Here is a 23,302-nt window from a genome sequence, read left to right on the forward strand (position 1 = left end):
ATAGATTTGTAATCGAAGGTACGATTAAAAAATCATAAATTCATAACTATAAAAAAATATCATATAAAATAAATAAATGAACTAAAAACACAATTTAGAAGATCGTACCATATCAACTCGAGAGCTCCAAAGGACATAAGAAACAATTTTCGATGTGAATGAGATAGAAATAATATTCCTTTCGCTCTTTATGTTCTTTGCCCTTATTTTTCATCTACTGTGGTATAAACTTTTTTGAAACGACAAGATTGGCATTATTTGGTTGATATACCGCGGCAGTTTGTGGTTTCTCGCGGACGTCGACAGGCTAGTGGCTGGTCCATGAAGCAATTGTGGAGTGGAGCCTAACACGGACACGTTGAACACAGTGAAAACTCGAGACATGCACAGCCGGATCAATAAAATGCACTGTTCATTCATACAATTTTATTTGTTATACTTGCAACAAATGAATCGCTCAACCTTCTCTTTGGTTAAGAATTATACAAATGCCACACTTTAAAGAAGTACACAAACACACATAATTTTAATGAAGACAGCAGGAAGAGGGAAAACACAAATCCTGATACTTCCTATACAAAGCTATAATGTACAAAAAAAAATACCACAAAACATTTGCTTCGGCCACTCCTGCAAATGTGGAGTGAGGGGGTGTACAAGAAACGTGTACCTCTATTTACACTATCCACTCTTGTTGATTCCACTCGAACTGCTCCAAGCTACTATGCACAGCACCTGATATATTGACATCAACTTCACAAACAAAAAAACTAGCCTTTTGCACGGGTGCTCAGACTCATGCAATCTGCATATCCAAATGGAACATCAGAGAACACGAAACAGTGATCAGGCATGAACACAAAGATCCACTGCTCCCCGGGGGTAACGGTATTAGCACTCAGTCAGAAAAGTGGGACATGTTCCGACTGACATTTGTGATTAGGTATTGGACAACACCAGTGGCATCATATCGTTGGTGAGAGCACACAAAATTTCACATAGGACCTCTCCAGTATGGTAGCTTTGTGCGGTACCAACTTCATGATTAAATGCTCTCACTAAGAGGTCCTGTCATCATTTTCATTGCTCCCGCTGCTCATGTTACATGTGCACTGCTTTTCTATCACTCCACCTCCAGGTTATCATTCCCTTCTCTGCAGCACATTGCAAATGACACAGATAGGATACAGCTGATGATGTTCTGGTTTAAAAATGAAAACAAGTAACAGCAGCAAATATTGATGGGCAAATGTACACAGAAAACCAACAGCCATAGCAGAAATGTTGACCCTCACAAATTATTGAAATATCGAACTATGAAATAAAAAAGTTAACATGCATAATATTTTGTCGAGGTGTGTTGTCGTTCAACGTCCTGCAGTACCCACCAGTGCAAGTATTAGATAGAAATTTGATATATGAAAATTATAAGAGAAGTCCAATTTATCCCCCCTCCCCAACACACACACCCATCTTATAACTTGTAAGACCACAAACCCCTCGCCCCCTCTGTGTCAACCACACCCAAGCCCATTTGAAGCTGATTTCTATCCTACATGGCACTAGTTTTGCCGTGTTAGCATCCACGTCATCCATTCTGCATCATGGGCACACACGTTAGCAACATTCTTCTCTCGTGTTCTCTTCCTCCCCATTCCAACCCTTCCATATCCTTCTAAACTGCTGTTTGGCCATGCCTAGACCACAACACCAGGCTTCCTGCTGCCCGCAGCTGTGCCGAAACCAGTGTCCATACTCTGTTGTTTTTCCATCCTCTAGTTCTCGTCTTTGCTTTCTGTGTTCCCTTCCCTTCTTTGTCCACTTCAGTTTATGCTAGCACCAGCAAGGTCATTGAGAAGGAATTAGGAAAGCAACCAAATAGAGTGAAGCCAGAGTATGAGCCCTAGCAGTACACCCCATTGCTGCATACTGCTTCCTAGCGCCGCCCCTGAGCTCAACGAAGTCCATGCGTCACCTTCCACAAATGATGGTGGTGTCATCGCAGATGAAGGCCAGAATGCCAGATCCTATCCGACAGCACTGTCAATTAGCCAATGAGGCGATGAAGCAGCCATCATAGGCTGTGAGAGTACGAACGCCGCGAAGGCATGTTCATGCAAGGTGAGCAGTATCAGGTTCATGGACATGTCTCAATCGTCCATGGCCACACAAAACTGCACAGGGACGTGCACTGCACTCTGCTCTGTGACACTGCACCACTGCAAGTTGCCAATGAAAGAGCAGTTGATCTGCAAGGTGAAAATGATGTGCCCGTCGCTGCCGCTGCCTGCATTAACAAGGACACTAAAGCTATCCTCTTGTTGCCTGGAGTTGCAACTGCGCTCTCTTGCACCGAGCCTATGGCTCAATGAGCCAGCAGCTGTACAGCTAGGTGGCCACATACAACAGTTCGCTCGGGGTGCAGATCAAAGTAATAGAGGCAGACATGGGAGATAAGGTAGAAGATGCAGAATTTAGTCCAACTTGAGTGATATGGCACAAAACCAGATGATGTGGCATAAATCAGTGCCACATTGGATTAAAACCAGATGCAGGCAGGAGGGGGGCCATGTTCTTAGTCACTATTCCTTTCTAGGGAATTCCAGAAACCGTTTTCGATTTTTTCGATCGGATTCACCTGTAACGGTAATTTTTGGAAACGGAATCGGTTATCGAAATTTTGCATCAAAACCAGTATCGAAATCGGTGTGGCTTTTTACTGACTGTTTCCTTCGGTTACCGAAATTAGTTGGAATTTTCCGAATTTAGGTCCCGAAATTTTTCAGAATTCCGAAAACTGTTTTCGGTTTTTTCGATCGGATTCATCGGTAAGGGTAATTTTCGGAAACATAATCGATTATCAGAATTTTGTGAACTTGTTATATTGTGAATTGTGAACTTGTTATATTGTGAATTGTGAACTTGTGATCTTTGCAAACTTGTCAACTTGTGAAATGTGAGTATGTGAACTTATGATCTTTGTTATGCATGTGAATTGTGAACTTGAGATCTTTGAGAACTTGTTAACTTGTGAATTGTGAACTTGTGATCTTTATGAACTTGTGGATTGTGAACTTGTGATATTTATGAACTTGTGGATTGTGAACTTGTTTTATTTTCAATTTGTGATAATTGTGATCTTATTATACTATGAACTCATTATATTGAGATATTTTCATATTGATATATTTATCGATTGTATTTCAAATTTCAACCTTACAGGTGTATTTTCCGTACAAACTTTCGTTTCAAATGTTTTCGAAATACCAATTTCGTTTTCGTTTCTGGAGTTACCATTTTCGATTGTGTTTCCGATATAAAATATGAAAACAGAAATGGTTTTAGCGTTTAACGACCGTTTTCATCCCTATTCCTTTCATTGTCTTTTTTATACATAATTTGCTACATTTGACATAATCTCAATGTGGCCCATTGTAATTAACAACATCACTGCATCAGGCAGGATAAACCTTATCCAAAATAATGCCCACTCATTTGACATGAAAGTTCTGGTAAAAAGAAAGTAAAAAATACAACACCAGTAACAAGAGCAAAGAAAAAATATAAAATATATCTCAGTAATGCATACCGTTGTAGGGTCTGAAAGCATAGCATATGCCTTCCCAATTATTTTGAATAAATAATCAGCATCCCTGCGTATTTCATTTGTTATATCTCTCCATACAGCATCACTGATATTTTCACTTCTGACAAGAAAGTTACTGGCCTGTGGCATAACTACTGTTAGACAAGAGAGCAATGAGAGTCACAATAGAGAGAAAAAATAATACGATACTTTGTCTGGATGATGTCTTAGTGCTGCTTTGCGGTAGGCCTTCTTTATATCCACAGCAGAGGAAGAAGACTCAATTCCTCTGAAAGAAATGTATTGGTCAAATAATTGTATGAACGTGTGATTCCACCAAAAGCACATGAATTTCCTTTGCTCTAGCATGCCCTAAACTATTTCCACCACTCATCAGCTGAATGAAAAAAGTAAAATAACCAACCTTGGAGGTAAGATTAGGCATAAAAAAACAGCTCCCTTCCATAGGGGTGCACAAATGGGTATCAGTTTTGGCAGGCAATTATCCAACTCTGGGTGGCAATGTGGGGATTGGAGTTGACAATATTGCAAAGAGGATTTTTATAAACTAACTTCCTCTGATCACAAATATAAGTCCATTAGGACATCGAACAATCTCCAACTCTCCATTATGAGACTGGCTAGTTATGTCTATTAAAAGAGATGCTATCTTACATGGAAAGAGTTAGATATTATTGAGTGTGGGAAACCCTAACCCTAACCGAGTTGGGTGAGCATATATACATATATACATATATACATATATACACACATATATATATATATATATATATATATATATATATATATATATATATATATATATATATATATATATATATATATATATATAAGCTGAGTAATTGGGCCAAGCCCATTACACTGAGGGCATACAGGTAATTACACAGGGACTAACCTCGAAAACCTAACAGTACTTTAACACCCCCCGTAGTCACAACTCTATCTTGTATAGCTGTTGAGACTGGATCGAAAATCGGCGAAGACACTCGACGGCAGCCCCTTGGTGAAGATGTCAGCGACTGCAGCGTGGTGGGACACCGAGAACCCGAACATCACCGTCGGTGACCCGCTCGCGGACAAAGTGCAGGTTGATCTCCATGTGCTTCGTGCGCTGGTGTTGCACGGGATTGGTGGAGAGGTAGACCGCGCTGACGTTGTCGCAGTAGACGAAGCTGGCGCGCTGGAGGGGGCTGTGGAGCTCGTGGAGAAACTGGCGTAGCCAGGAGGCTTCTGCCACGCCGTGGCCACAACGGGTACTCGGACTCTGCCCTAGAGCGGGAGACGATGGGCTGCTACTTGGCGGCCCAGGAGACGATGTTGGCGCCGAAGAACACGACATAGCTGAAAGTGGACCAGCGCGTGTCGGGACAGTCGACCCAGTTAGCGTCGGTGTAGACCACAAGCTCCGACGTCGGGGATGGACGGAGGAGGAGGCCGTAGTCGAGGGAGCCGCGAGGTAGCGCAAGATCCGCTTGAGAGCGGTGAGGTGGGGCTCCCGCGAAGTGTGCATGTGCAGGCACACCTACTGGACGACGTAGGCGATGTCAGGCCTGGAGAAGGTGAGGTACTGGAGCACGCCAGTTAGGCTGCGGTAAGACGTCGCGTCGACGATCGGGGGCCCGTCGTCCTCAGAGAGCTTCGCCTGAGTGTCGACAGGCGTAGAGCAGGGTTTGCAGTCGGACATGCCAGCCCGCTCCAGGATGTCAATGGTGTACTGGCGTTGATGAAGGAAGAGACCTTGGGGCCGGCATTCGGCGGTGATGCCGAGGAAGTGGTGGAGGGGACTCAGGTCCTTCATCGCGAACTCCCGCTGGAAGGCGATGATCGGGCGTTGTAGGAGATCAGCGGTGGATGCCGTGAGCACAATGTCGTCGACGTAGAGCAGGAAGTAGACGGTGTCGTCGCCGCGTCGGTAGATGAAGAGTGACGTGTCCCACTTGGCCTCGACGAAGCCGATGGAGGCCAAATAGGAGGTGAAGCGATTGTACCAGGCTCGCGACGCCTGCTTGAGGCCGTAGAGGGACCGGTTCAGCCGGCAGACCAGGTCCAGGCGAGCGGCGTCGACGAAGCTGGTGGGATGACTGTAGTAGACAGTCTCCGTTAGAGTGCCATGGAGGAAGGCATTCTTGACGTCGAGCTGATGGATCGCCAAATCCCGGGAGAGGGCAAGGGAGAGGACGGTGTGAACGGTGGTGAACTTGACGATGGGGCTAAAGGTCTCGTCGTAGTTGACTCCGGGGCGCTGGGTGAAGCCCCGAAGGACCCAACGAGCCTTGTAGCGGTCGAGGGAGCCGTCCAAGGTCAGCTTGTGGCGAAAGAGTCACTTGCCGGTGACCACGTTGGTGCCTGGAGTACACGGCACCAGGTCCCAGGTGTGGTTGACCAGCAGGGCCACGTACTCCTCCACAGCACGACACCAGTGTGGGTCAGTGAGGGCGGTGCGAATGGAGAGGACAGGGGAGGCATCCGGAGGAGTGGGGTCATCAGCGGCCAGAATCAGCCGGTCGACGGGGCGAAGAAAATCGGCGACGCGCCGAGTCACCATCGGGTGGACGTGCCCGGGGTCGCGGTGGATGGCGACCGGGTGATACACAGGCAACTCAGAGCGGGCCGCCAGGACGTTGGGTGCCACGGGCGCGGCCGGCTCGCGTCGGTGGTAGACGACGACGGGGTCGGCGAAGCGAGCCGCGCTCGTCGACAAGGCCACGCGTAGCGCGGGAGGAGTCGATGGGGCCGTGCATGGCGCAAGCGTGGTCGACGGGGCTACGCGTGGCGCAGGCGTGGTCGACGGGGCCGCGCGTGGCGCTGGCATGGTCGACGAGGCCGCACGTGGCGCGGGAAGAGGCGCGAGTGGAGGCATTGAGGCCGCACGTCGTGCAGGCAACGGTGTGAGGCGGGGCGCCTAGGGTGGAGGGGTAATCGGATCGGACTCAAGAAGGGTGTCGAGATCGGTGGGTGGGGAGGAGCGGTCGGTGGTTGGTGGCGGCGGCGGCAGTGGGGAGGGCGGCCGGTGGGGGGCACCGGCGGCGGCTGATGGGTAGGCACAGGCGACGGCGGCTAATGGGCAGCGGTTGGGGTGGGGAGGGAGGGGAGAGAGAAGTGGAACTAACCTAGCTTTGATACCATGTGGGAAACCCTAACCCTAACCGGGTTGGGTGAGCATATATATATAAGCTGAGTAATTGGCCCATTACACTGAGGGTATATAGTTAATTACACGGGGACTAACCCCAAAACCCTAACAGTACTCTAACATTGAGCTCCTCCATAATGAATCTATGAATGTCAATCTTGTGTTATCAACCTAGTCCCTTTGCCCCAAAAAGAGCGCACTCTAACATTGAGCTCCTTCATTTAAGGCTTTGACGGTGCTGTAATTTTAGGGGCTTGGACTTTGTGCCTCCATAGAACCAAATGAGTTTTTGAGGGTGCATCCCCTTCTCTCATGGAAGCCCATCGATTTTTCAGGGAGGAGTTGAATCTGTGGTGCCTGGCTGGAGCTAAAAAGCTTCAGGAGTTCAGTAAAAGACATGGTTTAGGATTAACTTAATTAGGCCAGTTTAGGTTGTGGTTAATCTGTTGTATCAGGTGATCGTTTTTTATTCACTTTGTGCAACCACCTCTTAACTGGGATTATGGGGGTTGTGCTGTATGGGTCCACTCTTTCTCTCATACAAAGATACACAGTTCTCCTGTGATCAAGAAAAAAAATCAAAAGCGACCATCTAAAGAAAGAATACTAAATCAAAGATGTTTCAGAGTTAACATGCCGAGAATAAATCGTGAAAAATAATAGTTAAAAATACAATTCTAAACAAATACTTACAATATCAAATACATATTTAATGAAGCCCCTTTTCTGGCATCCCGCTCCAAAGAAGAAAACCGAAGATTGGCTCGATTCAGATTGTTACGAATACTCTCAGACCTCTCTACTGGCATGGTCATATCTTCTTGCAGTTGTTTCTCAAGAAGAGCAATCAACCTACGGAGATCATTTGCTGCCTGGCCATAGTCCCTTATAAGTTCATACAAACTAGACCTTCTGGAAATAGCCTAAAAACGTAGCAAGCACAATTGGTTACATATTTACAGGGAGAACTTTAATTCACGGAAAGAATTACAACCAAATGTCATAAGAGAAAAATGCCCTTCTCAAGACATATCCAAAAAAAATGTATCACACTGAAATCCCAATTAATGTTTACTGCCATGCCATTCTAGAGTGTCACACTGATGATATTATTTGATCCGTACACATTTTCCATGGTCCTTAGCTAACTAATTTCAGAAATGCTATCACTGTGTGTATTGAAAAATATTAAGTCAATGTTCTAAGGATTATATCAAACATTAGTTTAGTCAATCACCAAATTTACATGAAAAACAATGACCGACACACAATAATGATCTGCAGTTCAAATGATTAAAAGGACTAAAAAAAGTCCCCCCAACATCAAAGTGTAAATGTAAATACAAAAGATGGAAAAGTGGGTATCATTTTGCTTGTTACCATTGGTTATTAAAGAAGAATCACCACTAACTCATGGCAACCCACTAATTAAAAAGAATAAATATGAAACTCTATGCGAAGAATCCCCATGGGAGCAAATTTTAGACTGGGTAAAAAAGTGACTCACTAGTTTCCCTAGTCAGCATGGGTGAACCGACCTATGGTAGGCGGGCCCTCGTGTAAGTGGCTGATAGTGGGTTGGGCCTCAAAGCACGAGTTAAGGCCCAAACCATAGGGAGGGGCACCCCCATGTATGAGGGGTGCCAACTATCATGACCTTTCTCGGCTGGGCTCCGGTTGAACTCTTCTTAGCAAAATACCGTGGAAGTGGTCTTTCCCCCACTAGCCAAGTTTTAGAAACTACAGTGTGCAATTGAGCACAAAATCTGTTTGGAGCATGCCTATGGATGGGATAAAAAGCCACAAGTCATAACCATTATCCATATATCATTATCTACTTAGTTTGGGGTAAAATTAAGATGAAAATAGAAACCAAAAGTTCAAAGGGCTTCATTTTTCATGCGAACAAGGAAATATTGGAAAACTTTCAGTATATGAGCCAGCTCAAGCACATGACTACATGATAAAACAAATGGGCATGATATCACAATATCAAACTGGTTGTTTTATCTAGAAAGAGTTGGAGAACATAGTCATACGAGCATTTTATTTGATACAACAGGAGGATAATGCACCAACCTTAGCATAATCTGCATCAAGGGCTATAGCCAGTGAACAATCTGCAATTGCATCTAAAATTTGACCCATTGCTTGATATGCTGCTGCACGGTTACAAAAGCAGACTGCTAAAAAGCGTAGGGACTCGCTATTGCTCATCAAAGCAGCAGTATAATGTTCCACAGCCTCCAAATATTTACCAGATTGGAATGCTTCATTGCCAGCAGCCTGAAATGTAGCAAACAAGAATTTGATAACGTTAGTGTAAAATTCTTGCAAACTTTACTGAAGACAAAGGACATCATGTACGCACATGATATATAACAACATCGCAGGGCAAAGAGAATGCTGAAAATGCATGGGTAGATAGATTAGTAGCCCAAGGCTAGCATATGACGTACTTTAAGCCGCAATAGTTCAGAGATAGCCATGGAGAATGATAAAATTGAGTCCTGAGATTGATTCCCACACCTAGCCAGTGTTCTCTCGAAATTAGCAAACCATATAAGCAGTTATACAAGGAAACAACCCAAACTAGTATTGCATTGGTAACAAAATATTACCTGCACCCCATGACTTTTATTTGATCATTCTTCTTTAAGAACTGGTTAGCCTCTTCAAGCTTTCCAAGGAAGAAATATGACTTAGCAATAAGATGATAACGCCACAATTTCACAAAGCAAGTATTGTTGACCATGTTATTGCTTTCTGACTGCTTGTCAAGACACAAACACACACTATTTCTTTCTGCTACATAAAGAGTTTCTTCGCAAAACCGAATTACTTCTTCATATCGCTGCAACTGTTAAAGTCCAACAAAACTAACAGTTACGCCAAAAAATACCAGTCGAAAGATGAAACTTAGTAATGCTGTATGCAAGGCAAAATAAGTTTACCGTAAATACAGACCAGTAACAGTGCTTCTGCTTTCATCTCCATTAACTTATCTGAATAAATACTTATGGACAAAGCATCAGAGATCATTTGTAAGGCACTGGGTATCTTGTCAAATGCTTTCTTTATAAGATACTCCTCAGAATGACTAATTAAACCAGATATTTTCTGCCAAAAAAATACAGAAACTGATTGTGTTATGAAGTTCCTTATAGCAGATTCTTTTGATAACATGTGTTCTAATAACCTCTGTTCTTAAGGCGACGCCTAGGCGTCGCCTAGGTGTCCGGGCGGTGGTCTAACGCCTAGGCGCTTTGCCCGCCTACCTCGCCTAGGCGTCGCCTAGGCGTCCAGGCGGTGCTCCAACGCCTTGGACCGCCTTACCTCTTTAAAAACCATGCTAATAACAGTAAAGTTGGGTGCAGAATCCAGACAAGCATTATCCAATACAGTCGACCTTGTATGTGTACATTCCTCATAAATAGATTTTCTTTCATACTTCTCGAATGTCACAGTTTGAACAATATAAGACTGAATGTGTCAACGACGTGCAGGATCAAGCCCCACTGATCATTATCACAGCTGATGTATTTTAGCAAAATGTTGCCAACGGTTTGCTGGGTAGTTATCATGTACGCAAATAATTGTTCAAATGGTACTCTCTCCGTATCAAATTATAGGTCCTTCTTGACCTTTCTAGGTACAGAGCTTTTGCAATGCACTGAGATATACATTGTCTAAATACATAGTAAAAGCTATGTATCTACAAAAGCCAAAACAACCTATAATTTAGGACGGAGGTATAGTTAATTTGGCCATTTGGGTTACATTTAACCTGAAAAATCTGGCATGGAAGCAGAAATTTAGTCTGTATGCTACCTTAGCTTTTTGTAGACCATCAGAAGCCTCTTCTACAATTTTATGGTCCAAGCTTGATAGATGATTAGACTTTAAACACATCTCAAAAGCCTTTTGTGCTTCTTCAACATCCCCCAGGGCAAGTAGGCAGCTAGAGTCATTAGATAAGCATAAAAGAAGTTAATATGTTAATAATGGACAATGGGATAGTAAGGGTGCTACACACTTGCGACTAGCTAAATGTATCATCGAACAATAGTTATTAAATGGACCTTATCTTAAGATAATTTTATAAATAACTCCTGCCTGCATCAATAGTTCACAGTAATTGTTTTCTAGATTATGGATATCAAAATAGCAAGGCCAGTAACACCCTTCCCAAAGTCAGCGACATGAAAACACAAATTATGTGCAGGAGTTGGACATGTTAAGGTATTATTGAATCTTAAACTTAGTTGCATGAAATATTTATTTATTTTGAGATCTGGATGCAAGTATGCAACACTCTATATCAGTTAGGGTGAGTTAAAATATAATCCCAAGAGCTCGTTAAAATAGTAGGATGTTTCCTTGGATTTCCTATAAGACAAAATACCATTGCTGCAAAATTGTCTGAATAGATTTAACATGAATACAAAGTTACAAACCCCAATAGTTTAGTGTTGAAGTTTGTGCATTGGTCTTACTTGGCGGCTCTGGCGTGTGCCTTGAGAAAACTGGAATCAATATCAATGGCTTCTTGACAATCAGATAGGGCATCTCTCATCTTACCCAGAGACATCCGAGTAGCTGCTCGATTGCTGTAGCACAGCATTAATGCTTTTCTTGAAACTTCATTTGGAGAAAAAGAATCAATCCCATGGGTATAGCATTCTTCAGCCTTAGTTAACAATCCTTCTGCATATGCTTGGTTTCCCCTACAACAAAATACACAGCTTAGCTTTAAAACATTGAATATCATAAAGAACATAAAGCCCAAGCCATCCCAACCAGACGGTGTAATAGTACCAGTGCGGGAACTGCAGTAATTACAGTACCTTGTGAATGAAGCGCAAACAGTAAAGCCACTCAATCTCCCTATAAAACTCAAAATATGTTTCTCTTTCTGTTATTTATTAGTCAGAAATGTTCCTAGCAATCTACCATGCATGGAAATCAACTTTTTGACCCGCAATCCAGCAAAACGTTTTGTAATCAATATTTCGAAGTAGAGATAACAAAAAAAAATATAACCAACAAACCAATTGCTGAACTGTAAGAAGTCTATATAACCGAACTTCTAAATGGCTTCACAAGGTGTTCTGCCACTACTTGAATAATTTGAGTGGTTCAACCCTTGCAGAAGTGCATCCTAGCTAAATAAGTTGAAGGGTGACACAAGAGTAGGTCATGCAGGTACCTTAATCGCCATGTTTCACAATTGTCATGGTCTCCAAAGTTTTCTGATGTTGAGCATCTGGCTCCTCTGCTGATTGCAACCCTGTTAGGTTCTATTTTGTTGTATTCAGTCCACTTGGCAGCTAAATCCACACATTGCTGACTTCCTGAGACTTCTGAGCATGCGAGTCCAATGGCGGATGAAGGGAGACTTTGAATAGAGCTAGCATGATTACCCATTCCTCCACTTTTTTTCTTGTTATGTCGTCTTTGCGGGTGCAACATGCTTTGATGGAAAGTTGATGCAGAAAATATGAAATCGGATTGACCAGAATGTTCCGTATTTGCTGCAGACGTAAACTCTGCTTCAGCATGCCCACTTTCTGTTGTTTGCAAAGAGCTACTGGCTTCTTTCAAATTTAACTTTTCTTCAGGAGACACTTTTTTAGAACAATGCCCGCTTCTTGAGACTGATTCAAAAGAAGCTTGGTTTGCTGAGGACTTATTTGGCATAAAAGCTCCTCTGTTCATGCCCATACCCTTAACCCCTCCTTTGTTCCTATATGGTACATTTTGGTCGTCAAAGGTGAAAGATTTCTCATCAAATGGCTGACATTCAACAAGTTCTGAGGCTGGTACTACTTCAATATTGCAAGGCACCTTTATGGAAGAAACCGTCACGATCCCATCTTCAGATCCAAAGCTAGAGGTTATAGTATCCGGTGTTTCCACCGTGGTAGAAATTTCACAAGGTTCCGAACCTGGAAGATCATTGTCACTTGAACCAAACACATGCTTTGCATCCTGCAAAATGAACTTGATGCAATTTCCATCTTTAGAAACTGAAGTATTTAGCTGTTCAGAGTTACATGTTACAGTTTCTTTATCAGCTGAATGTACCTTACTGGTATTAGTTTGAGTTGCATTGGTAGCGAAGCTATTGGACCCAGCATGTCCACCAAAAACAAAGAAATCATGGTGGGCATTAGCATCATGTCCAGAATTTCTACTTTGATCCACAGAATCTTGAATGGGCAAGCTGTCCCCTCTCTTTGCAAATTCAATGGGAGCATTCTCATCAGTGCGGGTTGGTGAAGCTAATGATCGCATCCCCACACTCTCGCATTGTATGGTTTGAGACGGGACTCCACGTTCTTCATCGAGGTGCTCAGTCTGATGGTGAATAGAATCCAGAGAGAAGCCCTCATACAAAGTGGAACTGCATCCACGGGCCCCAAAGCGACCACCGGAGTCTGTCACTGGAAGCGTACCTTCTCCTCCGGGAGCGTCAATGTCGCTTGGCCTGCCAGAACCGTCCAACGCGAACCTGTGAACTGCGTACGAAAGTTCAGCCAACGATGCCTCACCGGATCCAGACGAGAAGCTCCTCCTCATCTCCGGCGCACCGGCCACGCCGCTCCCGAACACAAAGTTGGCGTCGCGAGAGGCGCTCCAGGAGGCCACGGAAGGATAACGCTCCTGCTGGGAAAAGGCGGAGGCCGAAGGACGGCGCGGGAGATCGATCCCGGAGCGCCAGCTCCCGGCGGTGGGGTGGTCCGACCGGAAGGGCGCGGCATGGCGCCGCGTCCTCGCGGCGCGGGGCCTGGGGCTTGAGGCAGCCGGGATGGTGGGGAACGGGGCAGAGGCGGAGATAGAGAGCTGATCGGGCGCGGGATCCATCGGTGGCAAGGCGCGGACGTGCAGCTCTGGGTGGAGGAGGAAGAATTACAGCGGCGGCACGCCGGGGGAGCGGGCGGCGTTCTCCGGCTGGGCTGACCGGTGGGTCATTGTAGGAACAGAGAGAGAAGCGGTGGGTGGGGCCGTCGGGGTGGGGAGAATTGATCTGATCCCATGCGGTTGGGTTTGAATATCTGGAGAGGCCAGCAAAAGGCAGAAAAGAACGATCGTGCTGGCACGGACTATTATGGTCACCAACACGCTAATCGCTGTCATGGGATCCCACTTCCGTCAGCAATTTACAATCTAATCATCTAACCACGGATAAGGTCCATTTTTTCCACTTGCTAAAGTTTAGACCCTATTTGGAAACGAAATTTTCTCGTATCACAATATTTCAATGACATGGTATACAATATATTGTGACACGATACTATAATTTTAGTAAAATCAAAATATTTCTTCATATATAGCATTATTCGGTACCACACTTTTTGGCTTATATAAATAAGCAAGATACAGCTTATGAAAGGCTGCACTTCAAATAAGTTTGTTGTGATCGGCAAAACAATCAAAAGTAGTTCCAGCGAACACTTTTTTCAGAGATACACTCGAAATTCCATTTCATAACTGAATTCTTTTGTAATAAAACTCGTATGAAATCGGAGTTCGCTGTTCTAACCTCTAGTTCATGTCACACATCACAGCTACATTATTCTGTCTACTTTCTTAGTATTGTGTGGCTCAAGTAGCACCTTCAATTCAATCGGTACGTTTTTTCTGTCTTAGAGGGAGTTGGAAGTTTGATAAATTTATTTGTTGGGGACTTGTGCTCAAATGCTAAGAGTTAAGAACAAGGCAACACAAAAAATGTTAAACGTTAAAGTCCTTCGTCCTTCGAAGCATTATTCCACTTGGAATGTAATGATTTTCGGACGAAGGTTATGAAGGACATACCTTCGTAAACATTACATATCATAATGAAGAAGGAATTACATAAAATATAAAAGATAACATAAACAATTATGTATTATCATCAGCTCATTTCTATTTTATTGCTATGAAAAATAGAAATATATCGAGTTACAAATATACCTTTGACTTGAAAGAAGGTAAAAGTACAAACGTGACGCAAAAGTAAATGCAAGTCAGCGTGAACAGTACAGGGTTACTGTTCATCTATTTATAGGCACAGGACACAACTCATGTAAAATTACACCTATGCCCTTTACATCTGCTAATAACTCTATAATAATTCATCGAGGTCTAAATAGTCTTTTCATCTTTAAGTCAGTTTCCCTTTCCGCTATCGTGTCGAAGCTCTTCTACACACAGCTTTGGCTCCGCGCCATCCTTCGTACCCCTTCTGTGCTTCTTCACGTTGTGGTTTTAACTCAGGTCCGAAGATATCTGTTCACACATTGTACTCCAGAAATATTGTTAAATCATGTTTTTGAGGACCTTCGGAAGCCGAAGGCCCCCAACAGTAGCCCCTCGCAATATTAATTTGTTAGAATGATAAATTCAGATTGTGATATGGACGAAGGCTCCGAGCCGAAGGTCCGAAAAAACACCTTCCCTTTGCTAGAATAGCCACAGCCACTGACAAGCGGGACCCTTCAGTTTTCGACGTACTCGGCATATAAATAAGAGCACATCGCGGATTCATTTGACACACTCCCTTGCCATCTGTTTTTGCTTGCCTAATTTTTAGCCCTTGCGCACCAACACTTTCTTGGCTTTGAGTTTTTAAGCTTCATATTCGAGAGCAGTTTTTCATCACCTCCGAAGATGTCTCAAGATAAAAAAGTTGTTGCTGAAGCGAAACTGAGCCTTTCTGAAGAGAAGAATCTTGGTTTTCTTAAATTAATGGCAAAGACAAATACAGAGAAGATTACCAGGGAGATTTTGGAAGGCTTGTCTGAAGATACTGGTGATAGCGACAGTTTTGATGTGGAAAGTGGTGGAGAAGACTCCGAAGATCGACCTTGGCGACCAAGTCATACAGTTTTTGGAAAATCAACTATTAAACAGAGTCATCTTGACAATATGAGGGGAAGATATTTTCGGGACATGTCTATTGTAAGGGCTGATGACGGAGAGAGGACTGTGTCTACTCCCGAAGAGAATGAAGTTGTGATCTTCCGAAGCTTTTTTAAGGCTGGGCTTCGGTTTCCATTAAGCAAATTTGTGGTTGAGGTCTTAAAGATTTATCAAGTTTACCTTCATCAAATTACGCCCGAAGCAATCATAAGAATGGGAATCTTTGTCTGGGCCATGAGGAGCCAAGGCTTGGAGCCAAATGCAAAAAGCTTTTGTAATCTACATGAGCTAGTATATGAGACGAAACCCTGGGGTAAAGAGCAATATCATAACAATTTTGGCTGTTATAGCTTCGGTGCCCGCTCTGGGTCAAGCTGTCCGGTGCCAACTTTTTGAAAGAGATGGCCCGGGGACTGGATGAAGGAATGGTTCTATGTGAAAAACGATTTGAAGGCACGAGAAGATATAAAAGATATCATCATGCGCCCTATCTGGCAGCGTTTCGGACTCCGGAAACCAAAAGTGGAAATGGATGAAGCAGCCGAAGAATGCCAGAGGGCCTTCGGCATAGTTTGCTCTTTCATCGGGACGAGGGACTTAGTTCAAGAGCACGTGGCCTACAGGATATGGCCATTGGTAGCTAACTGGCAAATACCGAAGGAAACCATCAGCAACCCACACAAAGGTGGTCTGGTTCGACTAAAATATACCTTCAGGTTCGTAGACCAATTTATCGAGCCAGACGACGATTGGTTGAAATACGTTGAAGCTACAAGTGATGAAGTGCTTGGACCGTACTCAAAGGCAGAAGATACTGCGCTATCAGCGGCCTTCGGAGGCCGGAAAAAGAAGAGGTTGAACAGAGTTTTCGATGCTATCGGATTTGTCTATCCTGACTACCGTTACCCAATACGAGGTCAAAAAAGAAAAGGTACAGCTTCTGTGAAGGAAGTTACTTCGGCCGCTCCTAGTGAGCCAACGCCGAAGAGAAAAAAGATGAAGGTTCTTACGCACCGGCCACGCTATATTGAGCTGGCCATAGTGCCCGAGTTTGTCGGCGAGGCTTCTTCGGCTACTGAAGCCAAAAAACCTGTACATGCGCAGAAAGCTGAAGAGCTGTCTGCAACACCGAAGGTTGAAAGAACTGAAGAGTCGAAAGCTGAAGGGACAAAAATATCAGAAATTTTAAGCCCTTCGGCAGAAGTTGGAGTGCCACAAGCTCAGAAGGGTCCGGCTGTGACCCCCAAAAGGAAAAGGATGGTTAATGTTTTGGATGTACTGGAAACAATAAAGTCTTCAAGCTCTACGCCGAAAAAAGTTGCCAAAGCTCTAAAAGCACAAATTGAAACAACAGCCTCTGGAGGCGAAACTACAAAGCACCAGGTTAAAATCAAAACTGGACCTTCAGAGTCTGCCAAAGAAAAATCCTTGGAAACCGAAGGAGAAAGTAAAAAAGGAAACTTTAAAGCAAATTCTGTCTGAAAAAATTCTTTCTTCAACTCCCAAAGCACCTTCCAAATTGCCTGATTATATTGTGCGACATGCTTCGGGCAAAATACTATCTGAAGAAGAAAAACGAGAAGCTCATCATTATGCCCAGAAATTAAAATATCCGAAAGGGGCATTGATATTCAATGGCAGCGGAGAAGAAGACTTCTTGTATTGTCTCCCAGACAGCAAGGAGATCTCTATCTGCCGGGAGATGGCACGAAACTTCGGATTCCCAACTCTAGAAGATGGGCTTTCAGTTTTGTCAAAAGATGAATTGGCCGACAGCTTAGCATATAACAGCTTAAAGGTGAGAAAATACACTTTTTACGTGGTTAGAAATTCGTGTGTTTATTTATTAATATCACATTCCTTTTGCAGAGCCTTATTCTCAGCAATGCCGTTAGAGCGCAAAAAAGTGCCGAAGATGAAGGGTGCACCATGGCTTTAAACAACCTTCGTTCCGAAGTAATTGAGCTAAGGAACGAAGGTCTTGAGAAAGATAAGATATTAAATTCATTGGTGAATAAAATAAAAGAAGACGAGGCTTCTTCCAAAGCCCAAGCTGAGGCCCAGAAGCGCGAAATTGAGGATCTTCGGAAACAGCTAGCCGAAGCTAAAGAAAAATGCGCAGTTGCAGAAGCTAAACGAGAAATTAGTGAACAATGGACAAATCATTTAGAGAAAAACGTTGAAGAATTTCGTGCATCCAAGGAAAGGTGTTATGAAAAGTCTATAGAGTGTGTTAAGAAAATAAAAACTAGCTTCGCCAATGTTGGCGCACTCTCTAACGAAGACAACTTTGTAAGAGGTGATCCTGAAGGCCCAATTGATTGGATCAGCAACGAAGCTGAAGCTTTTGAGGAAGTTTTGAGTGGTCGCGGGGATATCTGCGCTTTCTCAGGTGCCCGAGGAATCGTGGCTATTTTGGAGAAATCAGGCTGCGACCATGTGAAAGCTTTAGCTCAAGCCGAAGCTACTTTAAGTATTGAAGATACAAAAGACCCTTCGGCCGAAGTCAGCTTAGTGGGCGGAAAATTCTTTACTGACATCTGGGAGAATGGCGGTCGAAAGATGGCACACGAAATAATAAAAAAGAGTGAAAAAGATTCTCATGATGCAAAAGAAATGATGAAGACATCTGAAAAAACTGCGGAACTAGAATGGAGGATAGGTATTGTTTAATGACTTCTAATTTTATGTTTTATTTTTGCGACTTCGAACTTATTTACGTTTTCTATCGCAACTGAGCTATCTTCTTTCCCAGAGCCCTTCGAGCCAATGGCCGACCCAGAAGCAAAGAGGGAGGAAGATTTTACTAAAATGGCTGAAGCTATTTTAGATGAAGCTGTTTCTCGACTGTTGAACGAAGCTGCAGAAGCAGTTTTGAAAGAAAAATAGTTGTTATTGTAAAAACATTTGGAATGTAATATTTGCTGAACAAAGTGTGTAATATTTTTATAACTTTGAATGTAATATATATAAGTTGCTTGTAACTTAATTCTTTACGATGCATGAAACTTTACGTACATACCGTTTTTGAGCCTTCGGCGAAAAAAACACCTTCCCTTCTTTTCATACTTCATGAAGAATATCCATATTTCGTAAAAACATCCAATCTTCGTAAAATCAGTAAGCAATAGATCTTTTCATTTTAGAGTTTGACGAAGGTATGCTTCTTCAATAATTATTTTGTGCCTTGGCACTGCTTCTTCGAAACAATCTTCGAAGATCAACGTTGAACCCCCTTCCTACGTCATTGATGCAATATGATGTATGATGTTATGCTATGCAAATGATGTGATGATGTGATGTTATGCAAAATGATATTTGTGCCGAAGATCAGCGCTGACTTTTCGCTGCAACCCTCCCTTAGGAGCTTCTTCGCCTTTTATTTCGGCGCTATCAGCGTTTATTTTTCGCTGTAAGCCTCCCTTAGGAGCTTCTTCGCCTTCTACTTCGGCGGTATCAGCGTTTATTTTTCACTGTAAGCCTCCCTTAGGAGCTTCTTCGCCTTTTACTTCGGCGGTATCAACGTTTATTTTTCGCTGTAAGCTCTGCATTCCCTTTGGAACGACTTTGAGCAGAAAACTTACGCTGCGCTCCCTTAGGAACGACTTTTTGTTGCTTCGGGAAACTTACGCTGCGTTCCTTAGAATGACTTTTTGTTATTTCGAAGGTTCTCCTTGTAACCATAAGTTCTTATGCTTCGGCAACTCCGTTATTCTGTGGAGAAGGTATATTTTTACTATGGCAAAAACGAAGCTATTACAAGAAATTGAAAACGACAAAAAACACTTAGGCTTTCAATAATTGTTCCTTATTAAAAAGAAAATGATACTGAATGCAAAAACTGTTAGTAGATATGCTTCGATTCTGGCACAGTACTATTGACTGTGCGAGCTTCGGACTCCTCTCCGAAGTCTCATTGGTGGTGATTGTGCTGACTCCCTTCTGGCTGCTGGCCTCGTTGCATTGGTGGTGGAGGTGGAGGTTGTTGCCAAGATGCCTGAGGTTGGCTTGCCGAAGCAATAGAAGCTGCAGGGTGGTTACCCACATACTCTGAAATATATGGTGAGTGGTACGAAGCAGTATGCATAACTTGCTTCGGCTGACTCTGTTGGGCTGCAGCTTCTGCTATCTCTTTCTGTTTCTGGATGGTGACATGGCACATCCTGGTAGTGTGGCCCTTGTCCTCACCACAGAATAGGCAATAAATTTTTCTGGGCTGATCCCCAAACCTTCCTCCGAAGCCCCTGGCGCCTCTGCCCCTTGGAGCTGGGGGGCGAGGATAGCTCTGTTGCTGCCCCGAAGCCTGGGAGGAATATTGCGGCCTCTGCTGCTGACTTCCCCTATCGTCATTCTGAGTAGAATGAATTGATCTGACATGCCTAGGATGGATTCTCCCTCTGAAGCCCCTGGCCATTTCGGAGAACCTATAAGCTTCCTCCCTTCTCTGTCGAAAGTCATTGTCAGCGCGGATGTATTCATCCATCTTCTGAAGCAGTTTCTCCAGAGTCTGAGGGGGCTTCCTGGCGAAGTATTGGGCTGAAGGTCCTGGCCGAAGCCCCTTAATCATGGCCTCAATGACAATTTCATTGGGCACTGTTGGCGCTTGTGCCCTCAGGCGCAAGAACCTTCGGACATATGCTTGGAGGTATGCTTCTTGATCTTGCGTGCACTGGAACAAAGCTTGAGCGGTAACTGGCTTCGTCTGAAACCCTTGAAAACTGGTAACCAGCATGTCCTTCACCTTTTGCCATGATGTGATTGTTCCTGGCTGAAGAGAGGAGTACCAGGTTTGTGCAACATTTTTGACTGCCATGACGAAAGATTTCGCCATGACCGCTGTGTTGCCACCATAGGAAGATATTGTTGCTTCGTAACTCATCAGAAACTGCTTCGGATCTGAGTGTCCGTCATACATGGGGAGCTGTGGTGGCTTGTAAGACGGAGGCCAAGGTGTAGCCTGCAGTTCTACTGACAGAGGAGAAGCATCATCAAAAGCTAAATTTCCATGATGGAAATCCTCATACCAGTCATCCTCGTTGAAGAAGCCCTCTTAATGAAGCTCTCTATGCTGAGGCCTTCGGTTTTGCTCGTCTTGAGCAAGATGACGAACTTCTTCAGAGGCTTCATCTATCTGCCTTTGTAGATCAGCTAGCCGAGCCATCTTTTCCTTCTTCCTTTGTACTTGCTGATGGAGCATCTCCATATTCCTGATCTCTTGGTCCAAGTCGTCCTCCTGGGGCATTGGACTGGTGGCCTTCCTCTTCTGGTTTCGGGCCTCTCGAAGAGAAAGAGTCTCCTAGTTCGGGTCCAGCGGCTGCAGAGCTGCAGCTCCTGTTGCTGAAGCTTTCTTTGGCGGCATGACGAAGGTCGATGCTTGCCGAAGGTGTTCGAAACTCAAAAAGTGGAAGTGAGTTCACCGGAGGTGGGCGCCAATGTTGGGGACTTGTTCTCAAATGCTAAGAGTTAAGAACAAGGCAACACAAAAAATGTTAAACGTTAAAGTCCTTCGTCCTTCGAAGCATTATTCCACTTGGGATGTAATGATTTTCGGACGAAGGTTATGAAGGACATACCTTCGTAAACATTACATATCATAATGAAGAAGGAATTACATAGAATATAAAAGATAACATAAACAGTTATGTATTATTATCAGCTCATTTCTATTTTATTGCTATGAAAAAATAGAAATGATATCGAGTTACAAATATACCTGTCGGGGACCATAATTAGGGGTACCCTCATTACTCCTAAATCTCAGCTGGTAACCCCCATCAGCACAAAGCTGCAAAGGCCTGATGGGTGCGATTAAGTCAAAGGTCGATCCATTCGAGGGACGTGATCACGCCTCGCCCGAGCCCAGCCTCGGGCAAGGGCAGCCGACCCCGGAGGATCTACGTCTCGCCCGAAGACCCCCTCCGGCAACGGGCATACCCTCGGCTCGCCCGAGGCCCAGTCTTCACCGAGAAGCAACCTTGGCCAACTCGCCACGCCAACCGACCAAATCGCAGGGGCATTTAATGCAAAGGTGGCCTGACACCTTTTAGGGATGAAAACGGTTTCGGAATTTTTTGGAATTCCGGAAACCGATTTCGAAATTTTTCGATCGGATTCATCGGTAACGGTATTTTTCGAAAACGGAATAGGTTTTCGGAATTTTCTATCGGAATCGGTATCGAAATCGGCGTGGTGTTTTACCGACCGTTTCCTTCGGTTACCGGTTTTTGTCGGAAATTACCGGATTTGTGTCTCGGAATTTTCCGGAATTGTGTCTCGGAATTTTTCGGAATTTTCCAGCATGTGATTTTTCGCATCGCCTGTATGTCTCTGGATAAGGATTATTTATTTTTGTATTTTTTGGACGCCTTAAGATTTTTTTGGGATAGATGATGTTGGAAGGCAGTTGAGATTAACGATTTGGTCTTTTCCACACACTAGGTTTTAGTCTTTTCCTGTGAGGTTGTGAAAAACTCTTTATGTGAGAAAAAATAATTCATAAGTAAGCATGCCATGTCAGCTAGAACGAATGGATATTGTGAATTGTGAACTTTGAGCCTGTGAACTTGTGATCTTTATGAACTTGTTATACTGTGAACTTATTATATTGTGAACTTGTGATCTTTGTAAACTTTTTATATTATCAATTTGTGAACCTTATGAACTTGTTATATCATGAATTGTGAACTTGCGGTGTTTGTGATCTTTTGTCAACTTTGTTGTATTATGAAGTTTGATATGTTTACCGGTCGTATTTTAGATTCCGACCGTTACCGGTGTATTTTCCGCACCAAACTTTCGTTTCTGATGTTTCCGAAATACCGATATCGTTTCCGTTTCCGAAGTTACCGTTTTCGATTTTGTTTCCGATAAAAAAAATATGAAAACAGTAATGGTTTTAGTGTTTACCGACCGTTTCCGACCGTTTTCATCCCTAACACCTTTATCCTGACGCACGCCCTCCAGTCGACAGAGCCGAAGTGACCGTAGTCACTTCGCCGCTCCACTGACCGGTCTGACAAGAGGACAGCGCCGCCTGCGCCGCTCCGACTGCTGTGCCACTCGGTAGAGTGAGGCTGACAGCAGCCAAGTCCGGCCTCAGGCGCCATAGGAAACTCCGCTTCGCCCGACCCCAGGGCTCGGACTCGGGCTCAGCCCCGGAAGACGGTGACCGCCGCTCCGCCCGACCCCAGGGCTTGGACTCGGGCTCAGCCTCGGAAGACGGCGACCTCCGCTCCGCCCGACCCCAAGGCTCGGACTCGGGCTCAGCCCCGGAAGACGGCGACCTCCGCTCCGCCCGACCCCAGGGCTCGGACTTGGGCTCAGCCCCGGAAGACGACAAACTCCGCTCTGCTCGACCCCAGGGCTCTGACTCGGGCTCAGCCCCGGAAGACGGCGACCTCTGCTCCGCCCGACCCTAGGGCTCGGACTTGGGCTCAGCCCCGGAAGACGACGAACTCCGCTCCGCCCGACCCCAGGGCTCGGACTTGGGCTCAGCCCCGGAAGACGCCGAACTCCGCTCCGCCCGACCCCAGGGCTCGGACTCGGGCTCAGCCCCGGAAGACGACGAACTCCGCTCCGCCTGACCCCAGGGCTCGGACTTGGGCTCAGTCCCGGAAGACGACGAACTCCGCTCCGCCCGACCCCAGGGCTCGGAC

The 23,302-nt window shown here is 44.5% G+C and overlaps 1 protein-coding gene across 4 annotated transcripts; it reads right to left on the minus strand.

Moving 5' to 3' along the window:
- Positions 1 to 395: 395 nt before the first annotated feature.
- On the minus strand, positions 396 to 13,819 carry LOC103649968 (uncharacterized). 4 transcript variants are annotated; one of them, XM_008675662.3, is made up of 12 exons: positions 12,828 to 13,819; positions 11,950 to 12,731; positions 11,237 to 11,467; positions 10,572 to 10,701; positions 9,708 to 9,860; positions 9,362 to 9,600; positions 9,200 to 9,269; positions 8,820 to 9,026; positions 7,434 to 7,663; positions 3,797 to 3,875; positions 3,590 to 3,727; positions 396 to 1,154 (listed from the first exon to the last, which is right to left on the minus strand). In XM_008675662.3, exons 1-12 carry the CDS (start codon positions 13,605 to 13,607, stop codon positions 1,143 to 1,145), a joined length of 3,051 nt encoding a protein of 1,016 aa, XP_008673884.1. In that variant the 5' UTR covers positions 13,608 to 13,819; the 3' UTR covers positions 396 to 1,142. The 4 variants fall into 4 exon arrangements, 3 of the variants coding, with proteins under 3 accessions (XP_008673884.1, XP_008673883.1, XP_008673882.1); XM_008675661.3 differs by having other exon boundaries at positions 11,950 to 12,743; positions 12,828 to 13,782; XM_008675660.3 differs by having other exon boundaries at positions 11,950 to 13,819.
- Between the last annotated feature and the right edge of the window lie 9,483 nt (positions 13,820 to 23,302).

This window comes from Zea mays, chromosome 3, assembly GCF_902167145.1.
Source record: "Zea mays cultivar B73 chromosome 3, Zm-B73-REFERENCE-NAM-5.0, whole genome shotgun sequence".
In the NCBI taxonomy this organism is placed as follows: domain Eukaryota; kingdom Viridiplantae; phylum Streptophyta; class Magnoliopsida; order Poales; family Poaceae; genus Zea; species Zea mays.

Bases quoted from the DNA above. Each gene is read 5' to 3' on its own strand.
- LOC103649968 (XM_008675660.3), bottom strand. From the start codon at position 13,607: ATGGATCCCGCGCCCGATCAGCTCTCTATCTCCGCCTCTGCCCCGTTC. The intron at 10,702-11,236 runs GTAAGACCAATG...TAATGACTCTAG, and splicing joins GCACACGCCAGAGCCGCCAA to CTGCCTACTTGCCCTGGGGG. The intron at 9,270-9,361 runs GTAATATTTTGT...AACACTGGCTAG, and splicing joins ATAAAAGTCATGGGGTGCAG to GTGTGGGAATCAATCTCAGG.